Genomic DNA, 26791 nt, shown 5'->3' with positions numbered 1-26791 from the left:
CATGGAAAAAGTGTATTTTCACCCAGGAGAAAATGTATTTTTAACCGGGAAATCCGGAAAAAATTCGGGAATTTTTTTTCTCATCCACGTTTACACCCTGTAAATTTCAAAATACTAGTAGAAACTACAGGCCATGATGTCCATGTCTCTTTAAAACACAAAGGTCTCTTCTGCATAGCTGCATAGAATGCTTTGGAACCTCGACATCTTCCTGCATATTTTGTCTCATTTCCAGGAACCCTGGCCCTTCCCCCTGTTGCATCCCCAGGATTTCAAGAAGGGCTCGAATATCATGCCCACGCCCGCTCCACACCTACTGTTCCATCTGCAGGTTCAGCACTCTCTTTCAATGTCCTGCTGAGGGTATCAGCAACTTAGTTGCCTATCCCCTTGATCTATGCTGCACCTTTAGACCATAATGCTGATATTCTAACAGCCCAGTGAGCAAGCCTACCTGTTTTTGGAGGATTCACTAAAACATGAGTATCAGTTTCAAGTATGAATTTTTTTGTGTTCGTAATAGAAGCAAAACTTTTTTAAACCAAACATCATATCAAAGACCTCGAGGTCATGAACAGAATATTTCTGTTCAGTCCCAGTCAATGAATGATGCATAGGCAATAACTCGTCACTTCCCTTCGTGTTCAGAGCAGTAATAATGTGACCAGTCCAGAATTGGAAGCATCCATTTTGACCAAAATTCATGTTCAAAGTCAGGGATGGCCAAAATCTGTACATTTCTTTAAAGTTAGTGCCGCCATTAGACTGTTGTTTATTTACAGTGTTACATTTACACTTACACAATCATGATTTCGGCTTCAAAGTGCCATTATGTTTTAAGTGTCATAAGTGTTTTAATATGACAGTATGCCATCTTAGGCAATTTATAACACTTAAAACCCTTGATAATGGCACTTTGAAGCTGAAATCATGTTTGTGTAAGTGTAAATGTAACACTGTAAATAAACAACAGTCTAATAGCGATACTGACTTTAAAGAAATATATTATGACTGTGGCCATACATTATGAAAAAGTTATTAAAAATCTATGCACTTGCCAGAGCATATTTTAAACTATCAAAAGATGTGTGATGGCTTTCGGTCCATCTAAATCTTTCACATTTTTGCCTCAGTTGGTTTAATGGCGCAGCCAATTGAGCGCAGCTTGGCACAGATTTCCGAAAAAGAAAGAAAGGAAGGCCTTACTGATGAAACAGGCAACTCGTTTTTTTTTTGTTTTTTTATCACAAGGAGGGGGAAATAGATAATTGCTTAGATTCTTTCCTGGTCCACCTTAACTCCCACAGAGGAAACTATATGCCCAAGGTAGGAAATTTCCCCACCTGACTAAGTCCAGTGTGGCTTCCTGAAATGTATCCAAAACTCCCTGCTCGTGACTCAACTGTTCGAATGATATATTACCACATCTAGGTGATTGTATGAAAACTAATATGATGACTGCTGAACTGGAACCTTGTCAGTTAACAAGTTCTTACATTGAATTTTGTTAGTCCCAGTTTATTGGTCAAAACATCGCGAAATTTGTTTACCACTTTTATTGACTACAGGCTTAATATCTTTTTAAATTATCTACTTTGAAATCTGTGTCTCTTGCACTCACATTACAAACCTTTTCAAGCGTACCATGTGTACACGAGCCCCTGCCTGCAGTGTCTCCTTCCAAAATACAGGTCTCACTACACTCTAGCACCACTGTGCTCAGCCTTTTAACTAGCTGTGCCAGAGTTCCTCTAGTAATAGAGCCCCCAAAGTTGCACAAGATATCGAACAGAGATAAGACACTGAAGAAAAGTCACATGTACCACAGCTCAACTTTCAGTATGGCCGTGTTGTATGTGATATGTTCAAGTAGATGTCTGCAAATGGTTATCGTGTGTTGCACATTTGGAAACATGTAATCAATTATTAAAGAACTTCATAGATTAGATAAAGGTAATGAAGTTGATTTGTTGAAAGCTGTTGAGATGTACTGACATTATAAAAATGTATAAAGTTAAAATACTAGATGAAAAAGTATGGCGTGACGTCATGAATTTCTTCACTTGCTTTAGTGCTTAAGTAAAACAAAAAAAAAAAAAAGGTGTAGAAGTAGTAACCGTGTCTTCTTTGTTTTCTTCTTTTAGTGTTCAACCCTGAGGTTGGTTTGCAGCAGAGCGCCATTCCTCTCTTCTGTCTGCCTTCCTCTTCATTTCCACGTATGTGTTACATCCAACGGAGTTCATGATCTGTTGCATGTATGATATCCTTGGTCCCCCCTCCCATTCCTTCCCTCAGTAACTCCTTCTGCTATTGTTCCAATGATGTTGTTGTGTCGTAGGATGTGCCCTACAAGTTTCTCTCTTCTTGTTTGGATGTGCCTCCACAGAGATCTGGTTTCCTGTACTCTTCTAAGCACCTCTTCATTTGTTACTTTATCTCTCAAGCTGATCTTTATCATCCTTCTATAGCACCACATCTCCAGGGCCTCTAGCCGTCTTCTCTCATCTCTTTCAATTGTCCAAGTTTCACACCGTGTAGGGCCACACTCCAAACAAAACCTTTCATGATACGTTTCCTTATTTTCAGACTGATGTTGTTGCTGGCAAGTAAGTTCCTTCTCCAATTAAATGCAATTTTGCCCTTTTGTATTCTGGTCACAATTTATTTCCGGCTTCTACCATCTCTTGTGATTTTGCTTCTCAAGTAAGTAAATTCCTCCATCACTTCCAGCTCTTCTCTTCCAATTCTCGTTCTCAGAGGTTCATATTCTGCTCCTGTACTGCATACCATCACTTAAGTCTTTTTCTTGTTTATTCTCATTCCATACTGATTGCATAGAATTTTTTCCATTGTTCTGAGGACTTCCTCCAGATCTTCCTTTGTCTCCTTGACTATAGCAATATCATCTGCATAACGTAGCATGTCTATCTTCTGCCTATTAATTTTGATCCCCACCTCAGTATTTTCTTGAACTTGGTCTATAGCTTCCTGGATGTAAGCATTGAATGGAAGAGGAGAGCGAGCACATCCTTGCCTTTCCCCTTTTCTAATATTTGCTTCTTGTTCCTGGTAACAGTTCCTAATCACTGCCACCTCATTCTTATAGAAACTGAGTATCACACGGATGTCTTTGTACTTTATTCCACTTTTCCTCAGCACTCTGAACGTCTCTTGCCAGATTACGTGGTTTATTTTTCTGTAATTGCTTTTCGATAACGAGTCTCAGGGCCAGAATCGTCTCTCTTGTTCTCAATCCCCTTCTGAAATCAAACTGATCTTCACTCAGCATATCCTCCACCTTCTCTTCAGACGTATTTTTGTGAGAATTTTTGATGCATGTGACATTAGCCTTAGAGTCTGGTACTGTTAGCATTTTGTAGCTGCTACCTTCTTTGATATAAGAACAATGATACATTTCTGGAAGTCTGTCGGTATCTATCATGTGTTATAGATGGACCTAATAAGTTTAAGTAGCATCATTTTCATGCTGCCACAAGCATTCTTTATTAGTTCTGCAGGGATGTCATCAATACCCGTTGCTTTGTTGTCCCATAGTTCTTTTAGAGCTGTGTCAAATTCTTCTTGCAGAATGTCATCTCCCTTGTCATCTTTGTCTACTTGCTCTTCTCTTCCTATTACTTCCTCCAAAAGAGGTGTTCCGGCATACAACTCCTCTACGTAATCTTTCCATCTCTTCACCATGTCTTCGGCAAATAGCATTTTCCCTTCTTTATTTTCTATTGTGCCTGAGAGTGTTGTTTTTACGTTTGTTAAAAAAAATTGATTTACTGTTCTGTAGGCTAAATCAGTTCTTCCGTTTTGCATATTTTCTTCCACTTCTCTGCACATTTCTTCAAGAAAATTTTCTTTTGCTTTCCTAGCTTTTCTATTAACTAATTCCTTAGTCATCTGTATTCAGCTTTTTCCTTGTTCATCAGTTGCATTTTTGTATAATCTCCAGTTTCCTATTAACTCAGTAATATCTGCTGTAATCCATTTCCTCTTGTTTTTGGGTTCAGTTCTTCCAATTATCTTTTCTGCAGCTTTGTATATACCAGATTTAATTTGATCCCAGTCTTCATTTACTCCACCATGTTGAAAATTCTTAGCTAGGTTGTCTTGTTTCATGAGCATAGCACTTTGCCAGTCCCTCAGTTTTCAGTTTTTCTAGTTTCCATTTAAGTTTTACTGGCTGCTTCTTCAAACGTTTGAATCTCGGTGAACTTTTCGTCAGGGCCAGGTGTGACCGTGGACTTATTATATAAGCAAGTAGAGTTCTTTACATTACTAAAATTATTCCGTGCACTGAAACGTTAACATCTGTTAAGATACCAGTCTGTAGTTTTATATTTCTGTGAAGTAAAATTCCAAATAAAAGTAGTACACAAACAGTGTGTTTGTATTACAGTGAAGTTTCTTGAATGGTGCTGGACTCCAGCGTGAGATTTAAGTAATCAAATATTATATAAAGTGAAGCACACTTGACAATGCAAATTATTACTTCAGGGTGTATACGACCCAGGACAACTGGGAGATCTGGGAAAAACCCAAAAAATTTTTCATCTAGGAGAAAACCCGGGATTTTTCTAGAATTCTGGGAATTTTTCTTTGTTTTAGTTTTCAGTTAAATTTTTGTAATTTTGACTGGAAAGAACCGATGCTCTAACAAAGGATATTATTGTACGCTGCTACCGCAGAATAATACTTCAACAATAAAACGTAAACGAGAGAAAAAAAAACTTAAATTGCAAAGGAAATGTGCCATATACGACGACGAAACACAGTGCTCAAGCAAGCGTGTGCCAACTGTAAAATGTGTCAAAGGCTTTAGGAAGACTATGGAATGCTTCATAACAACAAATTGCCTCCGATGAGCGTGGAGTCACAACTGTTTACATTAGATTCGTTTCAGCAGTTACGAGCAGGCTCATGCGCATTCGCAGTTGAGTCGTGTTTGAGTAGTAGATTCTCCCGCTTCTGGCTACTGGAATATGGCTGTTGGCTGTGCAAGCAGTCGTAGCAAGCAGTTAGATGCTACTGGGCAAAGGGGGCGCCAAGTTCATATTCTTTAGGAAAAAAGCCTGTTTCACAAAGCGCATAGCATCCAGAGCACGTTTGTCTATCGATTATTCGTATGATTTTGAAACGCTTCGCTGTTGGTTTTTAAACATTTTTGAACACATTTTAAATTGATTTCTGAATGAATCATAAGTTGATTTTTGAATGCATGCATAGTGTACGTGGTGTCTCTGTCAGGAGAATCCTCGTCACATCTAGAAATAAAGGGGATGGGGCTAAACGAGCTGAACGGAGTACAGCCGAACGAATGAATACCAATTGCTGTCTCATTATGTGGTTGACGTGGTTTGCAAATGATCAGCATTGTTGTAATTACTAGCGGATTCCATAGATTCAGAATACCAGAATGGAAATAAACGACTAACAGGAATGACAGGTGAGAAAGAATACGTATTATCTTCTCGGTGTATCCAAGAAAATGAAGTTTTGACAGAAAATTTTTGACCAGATCACTACACTAGTAAGGACCAGTAGTACAGTCTCCGGCTAGCAGCCGCTTAAGCTCTAGTCTGGAAGTAACGTGGAAAACGTGTTGTACGAATACATAATAACGCCTAACCAGAAAATAATTGCAGGATAACTAAACCGGTGATCTGGCAGGGTTAGTGAAGTTAATCGGCGAGCAAGTTTTGACATCGTCAGGAATAGCTACAGAATTGGCAATGACAAGATTGTTTGTTAGAACGAGGAAGGAGAACAAACGGGGACATCACACAAATTATGGAAAAATAAGACGATTCCAAATTTACATAAAAATTTCATAATGCTACTTTTCAATCTCATGCTTGAGAAATTGGTGCGTATGAATGAAATGTGAAACTATTTCCTAACATTAAGCTTTTTGCTTGTAGTAGGTCTAATAGGCATTTGATATTTGTACTACGTGAATTATATTCTGTCGTGTCATAAAAATGACCATTTGTGCCAAAACAGTCTCGTTCATTTGGTGTGTGTTACAAAATTGCTGCCATATTAGAAAGGCCTGTTTTGTTTTATCTAGCAGACAGTGATATAATAGACATAATCAGATCGAGAGACCACACCAGTCTTGGGTATTGTTCGTGTTAACAGCCTTTTCAGTACTTGATAACGACACTTCAATTTTTCATGTAGCAAAATGTTTGACTAACTTTGATGAGGTAATAGATTTTTTCACAGAAAGGAAAGCACGCCTTGTAAAGCAGTAGCAAGATAGAAAAAAATGCTAGGAACTAAGGATAGAAGAAATATGTAATTTCTTGCCTATCTCATGTTTTTATTGGTTTTATGTATCCTATATTTAATTTTATGTCACACAAAACAGCATGTTATTAGCTAATAGTCAGTAAAGAGATCAAATTTTCTAAAGAGTTCTTGTGATCCCAATTACAAATAATCCGATCCACTATTAATTGTGAGATTTTTCTTTTAAAAAAAAGTCGGTCATGCTGTCAAACCGGCTGATGGGGAAGCAGGAGAGGCACGACAAAGTTTCAATTTCCACTTTCCTGAATATAGTTTGTGATGGCATCCACTACAATATATACGTGTTTCAATTCCACAGAGCGAAATACAGTGATGTGTGGTAAAATAATGCTTTATGAAGAGGCGTGCCACTGCACTTTGGCATACTGAAGACCAAATATGTCTTACATTTTCTTGAACACACGTTTTATGTTTCAGACTTTTCAGAAAGGTGTACGCTACAAGATGAACATGTTTTTGAAAATTCGATGTTTTTTAGTGTTGACCCAGTTTGCAAATATTGTAGACCCGAGGCTGATGTACAGAGCAGTCTGAGTTACAGTGGGTGCTCTGCATGTGACCCATGTTTACATTTAGTGATGTTGCTGTTTCCCCTTCGTTTACTCTCACGTCAACTGAAAACAAAATGGATATCTGTGGCCGGGAGCTATCGAGTGAATTAAAATGCATTCACATAATTACGGAAGGATAAAATATATTATTAGTTTCAGATTTTATTTTATTTCCATCTTTCTGACAGTCTAGCATTAATCGCCTTTCAGAACGATAGTTAGTTTTGTCTGTTTGCTAAAGAAATTTGAATTTTATTAACCTTTTCCGCAGAGGCAGTCAATGTATTTGTAACGAAATGTTTAATTCCACAGTACTGGCTAGTTTCAACTGTTCGCTGCATTTCAAGTGCACGTTTTCATTTTCTAGCACGTATGGCACTATACCATAATAAAGAAACCAACATGATGTAATACACTACTGGTGCTCCAAGAAAATTTACATCCCGAAAACCACACTGAAAAGCTTAATATCAGGTCAAGGTCTACTTCATTGGGAATCTGGACATACGAATGTGTACTTTAAGTTGCAGTTTAAATGTGCACATTTTAATATGGTTCACGACATTCCGATGCTCTTGGAGTATCCTCTGATGTCTTTGTTTCTTTTATGACATAATGTATGATCTGTTAACATTTTACACGTACGAGCATACAGGTTTCCTATGTCGGTAGCTGTGCCAGCGCGGTGTTGCTTGTTATCTGCGCTCTCTGGCAACTGCCGAAACAAATTATTTCTAACAGGTCGCAGGAAAATATTGCGTTTGGTGGTTTGAAAAGTGTTACTTTCAAAGTAAATATCCTTTTACGTAAGTTGAACTATGTGTGAGGATGTACCATGAATTTCTTAAATCACAGAGCGTTTGACTCTCATTTAAAATCAACTCCTTGATGACGAGCCGTTTGGAAGAATTTTGAACCCTGAAGATCAGATATTTATGTAATTATTAAAAATTTTACTTACACATTTGTGTGATATATCTTAAAGTGTAACATGCGCAAAAAAGATAAACATTAGATGCGAAAGCTTCACTTCTCTTGCAGCTTATTAACCTTAGAGACCAATATTATATGTGAAGGTTTTGCTTTTCTTGTAACAACACTTATGTATATTAATTTAAACTGTTGACTTTCTTTGCTTGTGTGTTCGTGCTACTTAACAGTGATGTTGCTGTTGGCTGACTACATCATGTGTCCTATGCTCTGAATATCTGCTGTCATCAGCTGGCGAGATCACGTGACATGAGCTATGACTGGCTTACAAAAGCGTATTGCAATCTCGATTTCAATGATTTGGAAAGTAACATGCGGTGTTTGGTGGAATTCCAATGTATACTTTCATAATACGAAAATACGCAGTGTACATGTTGCTGCACATCAAAGATATTTCCTAAAAGTGTCTTTTTTCCTCTGAGTTTCATTTTATAAAGTGCGGGGAAATTCTACGCCCGTGTATAAAGCCATAACCATTCAAAGGTTTGATAAGTTTTGCAGTTCTGAGGGAAAATATACTTTTACGTAAGACGGAAAAATTGTGTTTTCACCTGGGAGAAAGTAACTGGGAAATCCGGGAGTTTTTTTTTTCCATGTCCGCATATATACCCTGTGTAGATGGTGATGTATTCACAGTGGACTGAATGTCAACACAATGTCACTTAACTCAGTACCAAACTGTGAAAGTGAGCTTGTGAAGTACATCTGTGACACAAAAATCAGAACGTGGTATTAGAGTTTCAGAACTAGTAGTGTTGAGATTTATTAATTGCCAAAGCAAACTTCATAATGGATGCTGTTGATAAAGTTTACATGGTACACTTCCAAGAAGTAAAACCATAGGAAAAGCCTTGTCCAAACTTCTCAAAACATGGGCATTTATTTGTGTGTGTGTGTACAAACACATCTAAGTTTAGAATAGAAAGCAATAGATAGAGGCATTCCATTGTTCATATCGTTTTTTTTCTTACCAAAAACCATGGAAAAAATGTTTTTTCCTTCAATGTTAAAAAAATGTTACTTAATGAAGATTGTTATGTTCCTGTTTATGCACAATGTTGGTCTTTTCTCTGCCAGGTATTTTAAAACGTAAATCTTTTCCGCTTTCAGCTAGCTTGCCCCACTTATGAAAGAATACTCATTGTTGAAACCATCTAAGTTGTTGTGGAACATCCACAATGCATCATGAAAACATAGCAAAATAATAAAATAAAGACTAAAAAAATGCAACAGCACAAAATGCACTGCAGCAATCTGAGTAAGCGTGGCGAAAATATGTTAATTTTCAATGTTAGCTGAAGACGACCCACCCTCCCCTCCCACCAGCAACATTAATGCCAAGCTTCCTTCCTGATACCTCGATGCTAATGTTCAGAACCACGTTGTTCCATTTTTTGACAGTCCGTGCGAATGCTGCCATTTGAAATGCATTGTGAAATGTCTCGAAATTCCACTCAATTTCAGCAAGTGTTAATTGAGCTCCCACTTTCGGAAGCCTTTTTTTCCTCAGGTACCACCTCTGCTGTCTACAGAGCCTTTTTTGCCATTACCTCAATAATTTCAACTTTCTGTGACAGCTACTGTCCTTCAGCCCTTTAACCACCACACCCTCCTCCTCCTATACCTTCAGATAGGTTGACTAAATTTTTGGAGTTGGTCTAACACCAGAAAAGCGATTTATCGTAGATATTACGTACAGAAATACCCAGTTTCAGACAGAATGCTCTTGTGTGCTGAACCTTCATTTGACTCATTCACTTGATAGTTCATTCTTCATAACTTTGCAGAACCTTCCGGATCAGGCACAGAAAAAAATACTGAATAATATTGCAAATACTGCAAATTTCACTACAGTCACAACAAATCGCAGAGTATAAATTTCAGTTCTGTTTCTTCAGGTTTTGTTAAGATTTAATTTACACTCTGTCCTCTCAGCATTATCAAACACTTCAGAGTCTCGATGAACAGTTCGTGAAATGTGTCGCACATTAGCTTGATTCAAGTCTCCATACCTTATCTTGTTCTGTCAAACCTTTTTTGTTCAACAAAATATATTTTTATCTCAAATGTTGTTAGCTGTAACTGATTTGCTTGAACTTTCTTACAGTATATCACATAATTACCTGTACAAGAATTGATTTCCCATGTACAGTCTGCCATCATTATGCAGAAGGTGACAATTCTGTCCAAGCTCTTATGTATTTATTATTTTCTTGATTGTCATAAATTATGTTCCCTTACTCAATTTTGCTTCAGCTGTAGTTTGTTTTTTAATATTATTTCCACCCAAATCTGTTGATCACACACAGTAACTTACTTAAATAATCTTGCTACTGATGGTCCATCTGTAACTTGCAAGGAGGTCTGTGTGTGTGTGTGTGTGTGTGTGTGTGTTCACACCTGTTGCCCTCACTATAAGAGTACTTGATTCACCAATTGATATGATGGTGTGCACAGCTGACAGATGTAGCCAGCATTTGTATTCCTTCCTTTTTTTTGGGATTGCTTTCATATTAGTTAGCTGTTACCTCCAGACCACAACCATGTCACTGTATTGCGATAGGGGACTGATGACCATAGTTGTTAAGTCCCATAGTGCTCAGAGCCATTTTTGTATTGCGATAGAATGTGGTACTACTATATTTTTTACATAATTTCCAGTGTATTTAATTTGTGTTATTTTTAATTCTGTTGTATTTGTATTTCGTGGGTTGTTAGTCCTTTTGTTAACATTGTCATTGGGGAAAAGAGCTTTGCGCCTAATAGGGGATGTTACTCTCTGCCCAGTTCCTGTCACAGATGTCAGGTTGACTAAATTTTTGGAGATGATCTAACACCATTTTTATACTTAATCATATGAAACGTTTAGAAAATGCGAGTTAAGAATAATTTGTTACCTTGTAAGCTTTTGTGCAAATAGAAGTACTGTCAGTTGATCTTTAAGACACTTTGATACTTACTATATGTCTCTAGGTATTTCAGTCATGTTACTTAGTTGTTGTCATTATTATTCTGCTGGTAAATACACAATTACTATAACAGTAGGGACCATGACCGTGGGGAGCTAAGTCACTCACGTCACCATCGCCGTGGAAGCAGAGATCGTAGTGTTGAACGTATGGATCGTATGGAACGCATGGATCGTATGGAACGCATGGATCGTATGGAACGCATGGAACGTCGGCCGATGATGCCTCAGCCTTCTCCACCTGGTAGTAGTGAGCGACGAAGAGGTGAGTTGTCATATTTAAACAAATGTATTGGAAATATATACAGTGGAACCCCTCTGTTACGTGTTTACCCTTAGTTTAAAAAGTAATGTAAATTTTGGGAAAATGTAGATGGTAGGAAATTTTTTCTAAGCCTGTATATTATAAAACATCAGTGCAATTGTAGTCGTAAGGACCATTAATTTGAAACACTTTGTCTTACATAAGTTTTACATTTCATTAACACATTGCTAGTTCTTATCCACCAAAAAGTCCAAAATTATAGTTTGTTCCAATTTCTTGAGGTGAATTATCTTCTAGGTTTGAAATATATTCCAAAGTTTTGATGTCTGCATCAGAAATTTAGAAGTCCAAAAGTGATTAGTAGGCTTCACACACACACACACACACACACACACACACACACACACACACATATATATATATATATATATATATATATATATAACAGAGGGAAACAATCCACGTGGAAAAAATATATCTAAAAAGAAAGATGATGAGACTTACCAAACAAAAGCGCTGGCAATCGACCTGCCAGCGCTTTTGTTTGGTAAGTCTCATCATCTTTCTTTTTTTATATATATATATATATATATATATATATATATATATATATATATATATGACACCAAACTGTACACAAGAAGTATGTGTAACTTCAAATCATAAAACTTGCTACATCATCTGCTAAGAAAAAATGTGTGAAATATGTAGCAGTTCACAATGGGTGATGATGTTTAATTACATAAGATTGTTGCTCTAATGAGGAAATTATGTTTCATAAACGTTCATGATATTACCTTATTACCTGTATGCAGATATGCTGCAGCATAATGAATCTGTATACACAGTATAGAGCCAGATATGGAGTTAAAATTTAGCTTTACGTCAGATCCCAGTATAACCAATGCTTCAAAAAGATAGATGTATTCTGAAAGAATTATCAACCACTTCAGAAATCGCTATGGGTCTATAGCGATTTCTGAAGTGGTGGCTAGGATGTGACCCAATAGCACCAATTAAATAGCTGTGAGTGAAATGAGTATCAGGATTAGTTAACACAATCTTAACTTCCATACAATTTTGATAATTCTTTCAAAACTGTACGACGTACACTGCTTGATAACATCTGCCTGCAAATTGCTTATTGCACTTTCCATACATGTGGTCCATACATTTTTTGCAAAAGGTGCTCCGTTCGCTACAATTTAAATCTAGTTCATGTATTGTGCAGAAGGATACTGTACCTCCTGTTTATCAGTGCCAACTTTGTTTATTTAGACTAACACTGAAGTTTCATCCTAACCCAGAACAATACTACATAAAAAATAGTGTTATTGACAGTGTTAGGAAACAAAGACCTAGCAGCATGCATACTTCGTGTTTTTAACGACTTCTACCCCAAGAACGTTAACCATGTAATGTTTGTAAACACTGGTTGAAAGCCAAAACTTCGCTACAGTCATTTTATGTCAATGATACTTTTGCCGGTAAAACATTGCACTTGTCAGTTCGCATCATGTCAAGTTAGATGAACTATACTGCAATAGTGATGTTGCAGCAGCAGCCTCTATACACACAGCAGACGATACAGATTTCTGTTCCTCCCCATAAACGTAAGCTACTGAGCAATAACAATTCCTCTTTGAGTTGCTACCACAGTGACAGCAAATAAACAACAATGTAATACTGTAGATATAAGTATAACAAAGTACTCGCTTTTGATAACGGAGCAAAGAAATACAGGAAATAAGCATTTGATGACCAATTATCTTGAAAACAGTTTGATACATAGTTTACAAAATAAAGAGTAACAGACGTAGTAACTTCTCGCTCTAGATTTTATTATGACAGTGATGCAATAAATAACCAATATTCATAGCTTTTCACTCACCAATTTACGGTGACAGTGGCGCAATTCCATCCAGCTCCCCCAATCGTCACTGTTGTTGGAATTGACACCAAAACCATCTTCATCATTGTCATCATCAAGACAGATCATTAGCTGTACATGGTCACTAATGATACCTTCCATTGCCTGTGTTGCTTGAGTAAGTTTTTCAATGTGCTCAACCTTTTTTCTCCAAGAGGCTGCATCGACAGTCACAAGAGCTTCACGCAACAGCCACCTCTGTTATTGTAAAGGGCCTATTATTGTTCCTTATATATGTCTCCACATCACTCCATACTAACTCTTATTTGTTTCAAATTGCTGTGGTATGGTGACAGCCATATTACAGTATGATGCTTCTCCTTGGCAATTTTGCCTACTACATAAGTAAGCATCATAGGCTTATTTTCTTTAACAAGTGATATAACAAAAGCTTCGTCATTCTCATATCTGCAGCAATATTTTGTGCCTGTAACCATTGCACCATAACCTCTTTGCAGTCGTTTGTTGTCGGAGCTTTGTTCAGTATCACTGAATGATATGGAGCATTGCCCAGCGCAATTGTTGTAGGGCAGAAAACTATCTTAATAGGTTTCTGAACCGCTTAAGAAACCGTGTGTGTTCCATATTTTCATGGTAATCATATGGTTTTTTTTTTTTTTTTTTTACCGAAAAACAAGAAGTGCATCAGGAACTAAACCACTGGAAGAACCTCCGTGGACCACAATTAATCTTGCTCCTCTTCCTGTTGGCTATTGGCAGATACTGTTTGGAGTGTCATCCATCAAGCATTTACTGACAGCTTCCATGGCATTAACCACCAATTCGTCTAGCCATATTATGGAATGAATGTCCTTGTCCACAATTTTGTTCATGAATATGGATGGAGCCATTACAATATGCGCCATTTCTAAGAGAAATTGCCATCGATCTACTGCTTTGTAATGGAAACTCATACTTCTGGGCACAATTTTCAGTGAATTTTTCCTGTCCCTGAAAAGTTCACCTATTTTAAAGGCACTAGCAACATTGCCATGGTAGGAAACTCTTTCCTGCTGTAGTAAGCTTAAATATACCTCCGAATAGTGTCACTCTGGAAAGAATCTGTTGGTGATGGGGTGAGGCTGCTGTTTCCAGGAGTCGCTAAAAATAAATTATCTCATCCAGACGCCTCGGAATCATTATAGCTCAGGTCTACAACTCTCAACTTTAGCAGTAACACTCCCTTACTTATTACTGTTCTTGCAGTAAGTCTGAGAGTTTTTGATGTGTGTTCCACTACTTTATTAGCAGCCACTACTTTATTAGCAGGAACTGAGGACTCTCCATGAATACTTATGTATTCTTTCTCCTGCTCACAAAACTCAAGATCTCTACGTAATAACTCCAGTGTCTAGGTGTTTAGTGGCACACCTTGATGTAACAGATTGTTACCAGGCAAATGAGCTCTTTTCCAATTAGCTCTTTTCCATGATATTTTTCATGTATCAGAATTTTCTGAAGCACAGAAGAACGCAAGCACACAGTAGAAACCAACCACAATGCGCGTTGTTTACATACACACAAAACGAAGCTGGCAATGCGGGAGCTTTTACATCACGACTGAAAGTGATTACTGCACTGGGATTGGTTTGTGTCGCAAGCCTGGTGCCTCGCGCTTCTTATTCTTCACTTTTCAAACTGTTGTGCTGCCAACCTGAAACGCATATGTCAAGTGCAAAGTTTCACTAGCCTTGGTATATACCATTTTTTTGTTTCTTTTTCTCCTTGAATGTTGTTTCTTTAAGCATAAATGGCACAAACGTATAATTATGATAAAGCAAAAGCAGGGGTGAAGTAACGTTGTGAACATAGAAAATTTGAAAGGCTCTGGAAAAAGATGTTGCAGATAGTGAGGGAACTTTAATTTCGAGGTTGACAGTATGTGTTACTTCACAAAGGCTATAGTTTTTTCGCCGGACAAGAGAAAATTGCTCTTGTTATGTTATTGCTCTTACCACTTCTTATTATGCTGTCCGTTTATTGTGCCCAAGTAATGAATGTGGATTGCTTTGAGCAGGAACAATGATTGAAGATTATGATCGTGGTAGACGTGGAGAGATGCGCCGAAGCCCCAGTCCATTGCCTCCACCACCTCATGGAAGTCGCCATGAGCACCATTTACCTCCACCGGAGCGTTTTCATGCTGAACATCCCCCACCACCAGAACGCTTTCACCCTATGAAGCCATGGGAAATTGATCCAGAGTATGTTCCTAAAGGTCGCTCTTACTTTGAAGTGAGTATTTTCTGGTATTGTTTCACTGATTACCATGCTATTTGAAGAGCTTCCAAATTGGTAAATGTAAAATTATGTGATTGTAATGGTGTATGTCATTATTATAAACTCCAAAGCAAAATGAAGTTGCTGTGGTTTGAAAATGTTTTCATATGAGTAAACCTGCATATGAATCTTGTTCTCATTAGTTTTTGTAGTGGTTTTTCCATTTTACTTGACACTACTGATACTATTTTGTAACTGCCACACACATTTCACTCTTGCAAGTATGGAAAACAAAATAAATAATTAAATTTCCATTTATTTATCAACATTATTTCTATTCCAGGCTTGCAGTAAGTTACTTTTGATATCTCTTAGAATCACTCCATGTTTCATACGTTTTGAAGTTCCTAATTTTTTAGTAGCGATTTTAGTTCTTTGTTTTCCCTGTATGCCCTTGGAAGTTCATCTAGTATTTTATATTTCTTACTAGGTTTTCCAGAATGCTGTAACTTCTGTTCTTGAGAATATTGACAGAATGGAGTTCATTCATTTTTCTTTATGAATGTAATTTGAACTAGTGACAAGATTATAGAAAGAATAGATGGCTACTCACCATAAAGAGGAAACACTGAGTTGTGAAACGGGCACAACAAAAGGACTGGTAAATGTTTTGAGTTTTTGGTCTCAAGGCCTTTTCTAAAGTAGAAAATACACACATTTCACACAAGCAGTATACACACACCCATGACCACTATCTCAGGGCACTGATGTCAATTGCTGGTTCTGATCTTAGTGGACAGAGACAGTGGTCATTTGTGTATGTGTATGTATTCTGCTTTGTGTGTGTGTGTTTGTGTGTGTGTGTGTGAATGAAAGAAAGAGAGAGAGAGAGAGAGAGAGAGAGAGAGAGAGAGAGAGTGTGTGTGTGTGTGTGTGTGTGTGTGTGTGTGTTTTCTACTTTAGAAAAAGGTCTTGTGGCCGAAAGCTCAGATGTATAAAGGACTTTTTGTTGTACCTGTCTGCTACTCGGCATCTCCTTTATCTGGTGAGTAACAGTCTCTCCTATCCATAATATTGTCATTATTCAGCCTGGATTTCCCATTGTTTAATATTAACTAGTGTTATAAATGATCTTATGAGAATGTATTGGTCAGTGACATTAATTATTCTGTGCACACCATGTAATTGTTTTCCACGAGAAACTGAAGCTGTTACAGATATCTGCAGTTATGGATAAAACGTGTGTCCATGTATACTGCATGTTAACTGCTTGTGACCTCACAAGGTTTTATTCAGTTATCTGTAAATAATGTAGGAGATAAGGAACATTGCATTATTCATCCGGTAATTGCCCAAAATATAAAACCATGGAACATTGCATTATTCATCCGGTAATTGCCCAAAATATAAAACCATTTAATATTACTGACGAGGAACTGTGTTGCGAGATTTTAATTTTATGAGTTGTTGTCACCTTTACCCTGTCATCTTATGTATGCTTCATGACCCTTAATCCTGTCACACCTATTTTTATTTACTTTGTGTAATTCTGTGATGATGTGTAGTGTTCAGCTTATTTAAAATAGTCAGTTTTGTTACTGCACTGTGTCAAGGTTGAAATAAAATGCAGCCAAATGTCAGTGTGAAAGACACAGTGTTTCCTCAGGAAACAATTAACATGCTTTGTGTAGCATGAACAAATTTTGAGTGACAGGAACAGGAAGCGTGTATATAATTAACCAGCTGTCAGAAGAGAACCAACTGGGCACAACAGCCCCTTCCCCCCCCCCCCCCCCACACACACACGTGCAAACAAACAAATCCAAAATGCAAGAAGTAAATCAGAATTAGCTTAAATTTTTGATGTGCCTCCCATTTTGCATCAAAAATGTACTAATACCTTATTGTTCATTTTTTTGTCATTAAAAAATTTGTAATAATATTTCTTTCCTCCCAAATAACTTCAGTTTACTACGTGTGTAAGCATTTCCTCTTCCAATTTGAATATTGTCTGCAAATCTTTGTTTTAATTTACAATTACTATTACTAATTTAAGAAAATGGTAATAGTGGGTGTGTCGTAAAGCATTATTGATAAATGTTTTGTATTAAACATTATAGCACGATAATCGTGATGAAATGATGCGTCCTCCACATCGTGGCCGTGGAATGCCAAATATGCGGGGTGGGCCAATGCGTGGCAGAGGTATGATGCGTGGTCGTCCATTTTCAAGAGGCCCGATGCGTGGATTCATGGGTGGACGAGCTACTGGTCGACGAGGATCTTATGTACCACGTAAGTTTTAACCTATTGCAACTGATATCTGATTGCCACCCCTTGTTTAGGGAAATCATATTTGCGTGCACACTTTCATCGTTAAAAAAAGTTTATGGTTTTAATTTGTGACTGTAAGTCATATTTTGAAAGCTTTGTTGTTATATGAGCTGCAAGAACTGACACTTGGTTTCTGTATATAAATTTTTATGAAATTTTTTCCACATGCTTTGGAGGCGTCATTCAGAAGACTTCCATTACAATTGATTGGCAGTAGATAGTCTTTAGTACAAAAATGCCTTCCTTTATTTTTTAAATTCCATGAAACATGTTTTACATTTCATTGAAAATGTGTATGCTTTCTTTCCATAATTTGTTTGAAGTAGGCCTATAATATGCTGCTTTTTGTTAGATAATTCACATTTGTTGTGTATTATGACTGAAACATTATGAAAGTCTCTACAATGGGATACTTCTATGACCACCCCTGTGTTTAACATCTGTTAAGTTTGAAACAAAAGACTTGTCCATAGAGTGATTTATTAATGTATTTACATGAAAATTACAGAAGTTGCAGGAATATATTAATTGATATTTCAATAATTTTTTTTTGGGTGTGTTGCCTTATGTATTGACTTAGTTTGTGCTCCCCCATCCTCTCTGCAACTCGCATTTTGTTTCTTGTCATTTATGAATCAACATTCCGTCTCTCCTCTCTGCTCCCTGTCTAGTAATTCTAGTGGGCAAGTTTATCTTCATTTTTGTGTCTAATGTTTGTAAAATAGCATAATACTTCACGACAATATGATTCACGAAAAAGGAGGTATAAAAATACATGACATTCTGCATCTCAATTTTGTCGTGCTTTTCTTTTCAGACTACCTGCGCTCGCTCGCGCTCGCTCCACACACACACACACACACACACACACACACACACACACACACACACACAAAATGTATGTGACCCCCCTACTCCATTTCTACCTGCTGTAATATGCACATTCCCTCTCTTGTGCATCTGTGCCTTTTTACATACCTGATCTGATGGAGAATTGAGAATTCAGTAGTTGAACTACAGTAATCAGTACTTATTTTGTGTCTCCTAACTATGTCTTCTATATAGTGAATTGTCTCATAGAAACTTTATCTTTTGTTAAGGATTTTTGCAATATTATGTTCAGTTAGTTACATTCCATTAAAATGGATTACATTTTGTTTTGTAAATCATTCTGGAATTATTTTCAACTGCATGCCATGGTAAAACCAGGCATTGGCTGTTATCAGTTGAATATGCATCTTTTCTCTTACGTTGTGAATTCCATACTTGTGTTGTAAAATTTCAGTATTTCATTGCAGCTTGCCAGTCATCTTTCATACTCTTACATTGAAAAACACGAACAAACAATGGACATGAAAAGTGATTTGTGCTGTAGTTGAGCTTGTCAATTTTCCTTGTCGAGAAAGACAAACATCCCACAATCAGGACTCCAATCTTCCATGGAGATAATTTTATATCATTGAGACTGAATTGCTAATTACTAGAACACATTGTGTTTTTCCAGCTTCGATATTGTTAAAAACTTGGTCCACTGTAAACTACCATTGCTGGAGAGAGTACAGTGGCAGGTGGGTCACTATTTTCTTGAAATATCTTCATCAACTATCAAAACAGTCACTCTTTCAGTGCTAAATTCCTTCACCAATGTATGAAATCAGCCTTTTATTGTTCCTCTGTCAGATTAAGGTATTCTTATTAAAACATTGGTGAAATCTTGTTTTCAGAGACCTAGCTACACAGTTTTCATTTTCGTATAGCTCTTCTCAGAATAAACAAAACTTTGAAATTGAACATTAAAACTGTCTTTGCTACACCGTGAAGCATTATCCTCAAGCTTGTTACTTTGAAATGAGAACTGACAACTTAGTGGACTGTTGTTTTTATCATTGTTTTGAAGACCTTTCAGCAAACCTTGTTTCTAATAAAAGTTTTGCAGATTAATAACACATCTCATTGCTCAATAAATTTGCATGACATGAAATATGAAAATTCATCACTCAATTCATTACTTTCATTTTGGAATTAGAGACTAGACTTTGCAGATATGTGTGTACAGTGATGCTGCTTTTCACTGTTATCATAAAAAATTATTTTGCTTTTTAAATGTATTGCTTTTGTTAATATAATGCAGTTGTTAAATTATGCAGTACTTGATTGTTCATAGGCATACTGTTACTCCTGTTCTCAGTTAGTGGCTAATAACCATGAACTATGATATGAAACAGTAAGTGCAGTGGCCCTATAGTTCTCCACAAGCACTAGAAAGCATAATACAGGACATGCCTGTCTTCCCCCTTTTTCCATACATTATTGGCATATCTAATATAGAAGTTTTTTTATTGACTGTGGACGGCTGAGCTTTCTGTAATTGATTTAAATTTTATGTAATGTAAAACATGTAATACCATTATTTTTAGTTTTTACTCATATGTGGCACTTTGTAATTATGCAATCAGAAATATTTATATTATGTATGAGTCCGGAGTAGTATCTGCCGTTTATGTTAGAATACAAGAGAATGATGACAGAATTATCCGAGAGTAAGAGATGACAGAAGCAATGTTCTTTTGCACTATGAGGCATATGTAATGGCTGAACAAATAAAATGCCACCACAGCCTAAGCTACAGAGGTTACTTGTTTGTGTACAACTTTAAATCTGTTGTGGGGCTTAAATGAGGACATGAGTCATAAGACCAGATACACAACTCTTAATATGTACTTAGGTAGTCTGCTTGTTACATGATGATGAATGGAGTGAATACTTTGGAAATCATTTTTTTTAAACAATAGGTCTTACAGTGAGTAATGATATTTTTACAGAGGAACTAGAAGTTGAATTGGGTCATCTTACCATTAATGCCGCTTTTATAAGGCCACTTCATGATAATCATATGTTAACTCTTGCTGCTTTGAAAGATTGACTATTATCTGATCGTATGTACTGGCAGACTTGTCATTAAATGCGTTGAAGCAGTTTCGGTGCACATCATGTTTTGAAGTTTCCTTGCACTGCTTAGCTGTGGCATCTTTATTTCATTACAAATTCCCAAAATTATCTTCATTTGCCTGTCACTACTTTTATCAATAATATGTTAATTCTCATCTCTCAACCCGAAATCTTCTTCTTCTTTGTCGTCTTGTTCTTCTTCCTCCTCACTTCTAGCTCATTTTAAGTTACCTTTGTAAGGACTTCTGTAATATGGTATGTAATCATTTCATTGTGATTAGTTGACTAAAACAAAAGTGACAATAATAAAAGTGTCTGTTTTAATGTCACATCCTCCACTACTTGTGCAAGTATAGTATTTTGGCTCAGTTCAGTGTCGGAAACATTTTTTTGGTGTCTTCATCTCTAAGTTGTGAGGAAGAACTTAGGCTTGACGTCACCCTGTAGTCAAACTAACTGCTTGTTGTTGACTAATTAACAAATTATAACAGGTGACATCCCGTATTTATTTATTTGTTTGTAGTAGTGCAGTTTTTCAGCTCATCTCAAAAGTAAATAATTTTTGCACTCTGGGAGAAATATAACAGTATAAAATATGAAGCTATAAGAGATTTCATGCTTCGCCCCAGGAATAATTTGGCTCTATTGTGGGCCAAAATAATCTTTCATCTTGAATATGTTTTAATGTAACCAACAGTGCTTCTGTGGCTAGAGGAAAATATTGACCTGTGATTGGTTTCACAGATTTTTTTTGTGACTGAATTGCAAGCAAATTATCTTTATAGAGTTGCATTGTGATAAGGCCCAACATAAAAGGTGGATCAGCATTATGTGTTGTTGCAGAAATCATAGGTACTCTGCTGGAATACCATACTGTTTATTGAATGAACCAGATCTTCACTTGAATGTTTGTTCACAGTTGTGCAGTACACTTGTATTCTCGAAAGTCTGTGATTATGAATTGTGTTCACTCTCTGTTGGAGCCATTGAAGGATTGTATTTAAGGTAATTTCATTGGCTGGGTGCCACTTTGTGTTTGCAGAAAGGTATAATAGTGATATGACTTGTACAGTTGTTGATCGTACTCTCATATCCTACTGCATATTCTTGCAGAAATAATTGAAACTGCTGCAGAATTACAAAATACACGTTTCAGTAAGCATTCTTGTTGATATGTCCCTTTGAGGTGACATAATTTTGTTAATGGAAGTTGAGTTAATGGAAGTTGACCCTGAAGTGGGAACTTTCATTTGAAATGAGCCTTTATTGCTGTTCATTTATGCACTACTCCGGGTCAGTTACCCTCTTTGTGGAAGAAAAATTGCCATACTGTAAACTTCAAAAACAGAGTCATCGCTGAAAAACGACTGGCTGTTAGAGGCTGCATTTGAAATTCATGGCACTGTTCTTCAGTTCTTTTATGTACTGTCTAGTTTTTCATGATCAACTAGAGTATTAATCAGTTTCAGATTTATTTGAATCATTCTGCAGATTTTCAAATGTTGCACAATGTCTTAGAAATTTTTGAGTATGGTATTAAGACACAAGTCTTAAAAATACATTTGATACGTATCCTATTGCTCATAATCAGCACAAACAGAAACAGATGGCTTATGTATGCCCTGCTGGAAAGAAGAATGATTTTTCATCTTGCTTCAATGTTGACTAAACTATTGACTTGTTTGGTGCAGCAACATCATAAAGCTTAATTTACCCACTTCATGAGAGTCGTGCACCCCCAACTTCTATCAGAATAATATTTAGTTGATACTAGACAACTCTGGTTCTATTGTATATAATATTTAATTATGAAATACTATAAAATAAGAAAGTGAGTTGTTAAGATCCACATTCTGTGAATAATAGTGTTCTGGAGGAATAGGGATCTTTAAGATGATGATGATGTGTATTAGACAACAATATTTAAAAAAAAGTGAACCTAAATAATATTGAATTCTGACGCTAACATCTGAAGATGTAGTCATATAATAATTGTAAACTGAAATTGAAAAAAGGTGATAGTTATCTGACAAAGTTTTGAAGTTTAGGCGAAGGATTATTTCTTTTGTGTTAGGGAAACACTCAGATATTATTATGTGGGCAACAAGAAAAGTAAACATTATGTCTTGTGCCCTCATGTTTGTGGTCTGAGTTGATTTGAGTTGTTAAACGCTTGTTACAGGAGGCTTTTACAGTATGTACTGATGTCGGGCCCCCGCGGTCCCCCGAGCTCGCCCGGCCATCGGGGGTCGTGGCAAGTCTGTTAAGGAGCAGACTCCAAAGTCAGATGATTAAATAGCTTTTTTTTGTATTACGATATGGACAGTCCAAATTTTAGTATTTGACCCAGTAATGTGCTTTGTTGGTCAGATTTCAATTTGAAAAAGAGGAGAACATAACAGCTTCATCATTTTACAAGAGAAGAGTCATCAATAGTTGCTGTTCTGTGGCCATGTCTCAGTTTGTGAGTATTTATGCCAGCCTGGTGGGTACAGTTATCTGGCATAATGCAGTGTCCTTCTTGCCGAGGTACACAGATTTTTCAGTTTGGCATTTACATCAACAGTTCCAGTTTCTTCTATAGTGTCTTTCTCACTGGATTTGGATAGATACAAGAGGCACAAGGTAATAATTAAAATGACGTTTCAGTATGCATGTGTGTGTGTGTGGGTGAATGCATGCATTTATATAGAAAGTCTTGGTCTGAATGAGGGCTGAAGTGTGGCACCTTGCTCTGCTTACAGGATTTAAGCGGAGCTCACCACATTGGGAGCACGATCTGTTTGACAACGCCGAAAATGGCAACGGCAAGAACAGCTCAAGAAAATGACATTAGAAAGCTTTGCCACCTGCCGCGAGTTGAACGTCATGGATATAAAATAATGGTGTCATTGCATGTGATACCTAAATTAGTGAATCTGTATGGAGGCTGTGTGCCTACTTGTCATCTGATGCAGTTAACATATCCCTTAAGGAGCTTTGTATGTTTTGTGGTAACTGTGAACATCTGAAACATAGAATAGTTTGGCGATTGTCAGACATATGGTGCTCCTGTAAGCAGTGTATGACGTTTAAGTGTATATTTAAAAAGGAAATGTTATCTGAAAGTTGTTCCACCCCCTTCATAGACTGCTTGTGTGTTTGTGCTTTCGAGTGGCAGAAAAAGATGGTTTTGAGGTATGGATGTTGCTGTGATCATGTTTCATATATTGATGTATTCCTATGCAAACAAAATACATGTATTTTTCTGTGTAAAACCAAGTTAGTAGTTTATTTGTATAAACCTGTGTGTGTGTGTGTGTGTGTGTGTGTGTGTGTGTGTGTGTAAGGGGGGGGGGGGGAGAGAGAGAGAGAGAGAGAGTGTGTGTTAAATGTTCTGCTATTATCTTACCGTACAATTTTTATTCGATGTATAGTAGAATTTTCCTTTAATGTAAGAAGGAAATATTTCTGTTCAAATATTATCTGTGCTAAATGTGAAATATTTTCTGTGGAAATCAGAAAAAGGTGTTTATATAATACATGTATTTTACTGTTAACTGTGCTTAATAGTTTGGTGTTGTAGTGCAGTAATTGTATCTGTAATGATCCTTTCATTTCCATATGATTATCCAACTGCTGGAAAATATGTATATATAACAATCACTTGTATTATGTTCCTGTTATTCTCACATTTCAGTGACTCTTATAAATTTATTTTAAGCAGTTACTTCTGCATTCTGGTATTGTTTTTAGTGTTCAGTATTCCATTGCAGGAATATAATTTCGTTTTTGTTGTTAAGAACTAATTTTGTATAAATACCATTGTCAATTCATATGTAAGAGAGTCACTTGAATAATAAAGAAATTCGGTTTGTAATTCGAGCCCAATTTGTCTGATGTTTTCAAGTAACACGATGTGTTCTTATTCATCAAAATTGGTTTGCCTAATGAGGTTGCAGGCACTTTTGTCATTGCTCCCGCTTGCCGGCGCGCACACACACACACACACACACACACACACACACACACACACACAGACACAGAGAGAGAGAGAGAGAGAGAGAGAGAGAGAGGGGGGGGGGGTTGGCCAACTGAAGTACATGTAAGGCTTTTTCTTTTTTTATTTGTTTTTGTTTTGGTTGTATGTCTGGAAAAATATGGACACTCTACTATATCATTTTGATGACATGGCATGATCAGCTGGTTGTTCACATACTACTTGTAGGAAATCCAAGAATGTCTAGTTTTGTCTAGTTTGATTTGTTGGGAGCTTTAACCATACTGAATAGTATATGACTAGCTTCTTTGAATGTCTTCACTTTTTAGTTTCCTTCGAGGGCTATCATCTATTGGAGTTCGGAATTTCCACCCTCCCACCATCTCTGAAATGTGAGCGTCATTGAAAAATGTTGAATGGTAGTGTACGTGAAATGGTGTGAAATCGTAGGTGTGTTCATCAAGGGATGACTCTTAGCAGTCATCTTGTCTGCATCTTATTTATGAAGTCACTGTTTCTGCAGTATTGATAAATTCGTGAACACCACCTTAAAGTCTTCTACAATTTAACACAAAAGCTACATTACACTAGTTATGTAATTGAAAAGTACAATTATCGGTGTCAGCTTCATTAAGGAAATATTGTTTGAAAATTTTCCGAAAGCTTAGATTTGCATTTCACCATACAGTTGAGGTGCAGGAATTAGTATTTTGTCCTATACTATGAATGAATCAAACTGTATAGACCATCAATTTATTTTATTTTGTCGTATTAAAAATTGCTGGTTATAATGCAGTACTGGTGGACTGAGGTAAAACCTTTCAACTACCAACAATGACCAAGTGGTATTCATCTCCAGTATTAGAGCATTGGTGTAGTAGTAGTAGTTGTAGTAGTCGTAGTCGTAGTCGTAGTCGTAGTCGTAGTCGTCGTCGTCGTCGTCGTCGTCATCGTCATCCCCCAGTCCCCATTCATTCTGGCTGTTAAAAATACAGAAGTCAGGTGAAAAACAAATTGTTTTAATACACAAGTTTGTGGATCAAGGATTTTGGAGAAAAATAGGGAAAGGTTGGATTATCATTGCCACCTGCCGCGAGTTGAACGTCATGGATATAAAATAATGGTGTCATTGCATGTGATACCTAAATTAGTGAATCTGTATGGAGGCTGTGTGCCTACTTGTCATCTGATGCAGTTAACATATCCCTTAAGGAGCTTTGTATGTTTTGTGGTAACTGTGAACATCTGAAACATAGAATAGTTTGGCGATTGTCAGACATATGGTGCTCCTGTAAGCAGTCCAAACTGTCAGCTTCATTATGCGATAGACACAGATCTTGTATTAAGGCCAACTATAGTCTGGGACAGCGTTTATGGCCTCTGGGCTGGGGATGTGCACTAGGCAGCTGCGCAACTAGTTTGTTTCGCAAACCAGCATGGGACCTCATTTTTAAGTATACTTATTCTTCAAACACGTGGCAGTCAGGCAAGCCAGTCTGCGACATTATCAAGGTGCAGGAACACACTGCAGCAGCCTCTGGTGATAATGGTGTATGAACTGTCAGACGAATTGTGCAGGATGCCAAGCTGTCTAGCAGGCAACTGGAGAAATGGAGTTTCGGTCTCCAATGAGGAAACATAGTGTGCCAAAGCGGTTAACAGGAATCGAGGGCTTCGATCAAGGTGTTTTACATTGGAAGATTTTTCGGTTTTATGAAACAGAAAAGTTCTCCAAGGTAGTGAAATTGATCACTGTTATGCGTGAAGTTACTGGATTGAAGGAAGTGCCAGGTCAGTTCAAAGAATATTGAAGAACAGCGGGTTTAAATATGTAAAATCTAATAATGGACAGGGACTTTAATGCAGCAAAGAGGTATAACTGCTGCTAGGATGACATTTCTAAGAAAAATTAATGAAGTCATAGGAGAAGCAACATCAACTGTATATTACTTGGACGAGATTTGGGTAAATAAAAACCACACTAGAAATTTTATTTGGCAAACAACAGAGGGACAAGGCAGCTTGAGAGTTCCAGTGTGAAAAGGAGGGCATCATATGTTGCACCGGTTCTGCTGCTACTGGATTTGTGCTTCAAAGTAAACTTGTATTCCAATCAAAATTAGAAACCAACTGTGACTACCATTATGAATGGAGAAACAATTTCGAGAAAGGCTTCAGAATCAGCTGTTGCCTTAGTTGCATCCAGGCTCTGTCATTGTTATGGAAAATTAAAAGCTGTCACTCTGTTATTCTCAACACAAGAAAAAGTGATATACTTTCA

The 26791-nt window shown here is 37.0% G+C and overlaps 1 protein-coding gene across 4 annotated transcripts in view; it reads left to right on the top strand.

The window, feature by feature from the left end:
* The window catches only part of LOC126235897 (serine/arginine repetitive matrix protein 1-like), a 137110-nt gene extending 112715 nt beyond the window's left edge, over positions 1–24395 (top strand). For 2 of the 4 annotated variants that reach the window (XM_049944838.1, XM_049944837.1), the window contains exons 9-12: positions 10908–11098; positions 15046–15263; positions 17369–17543; positions 23276–24395. In XM_049944838.1, the coding sequence (XP_049800795.1) occupies positions 10908–11098; positions 15046–15263; positions 17369–17543; positions 23276–23361 (670 nt within the window). In that variant the 3' untranslated portion in view covers positions 23362–24395. Of the gene's footprint in view, positions 1–10907; positions 11099–15045; positions 15264–17368; positions 17544–22713 lie in introns of all 4 variants that reach the window. The other 2 variants (XM_049944839.1, XM_049944840.1) reach the window with 2 other exon arrangements.
* The last annotated feature ends 2396 nt before the right edge of the window (positions 24396–26791 follow it).

This window comes from Schistocerca nitens, chromosome 2 (genome assembly GCF_023898315.1).
Source record: "Schistocerca nitens isolate TAMUIC-IGC-003100 chromosome 2, iqSchNite1.1, whole genome shotgun sequence".
Classification (NCBI taxonomy): domain Eukaryota; kingdom Metazoa; phylum Arthropoda; class Insecta; order Orthoptera; family Acrididae; genus Schistocerca; species Schistocerca nitens.
This window is presented reverse-complemented; position numbering and strand designations above follow the sequence as displayed.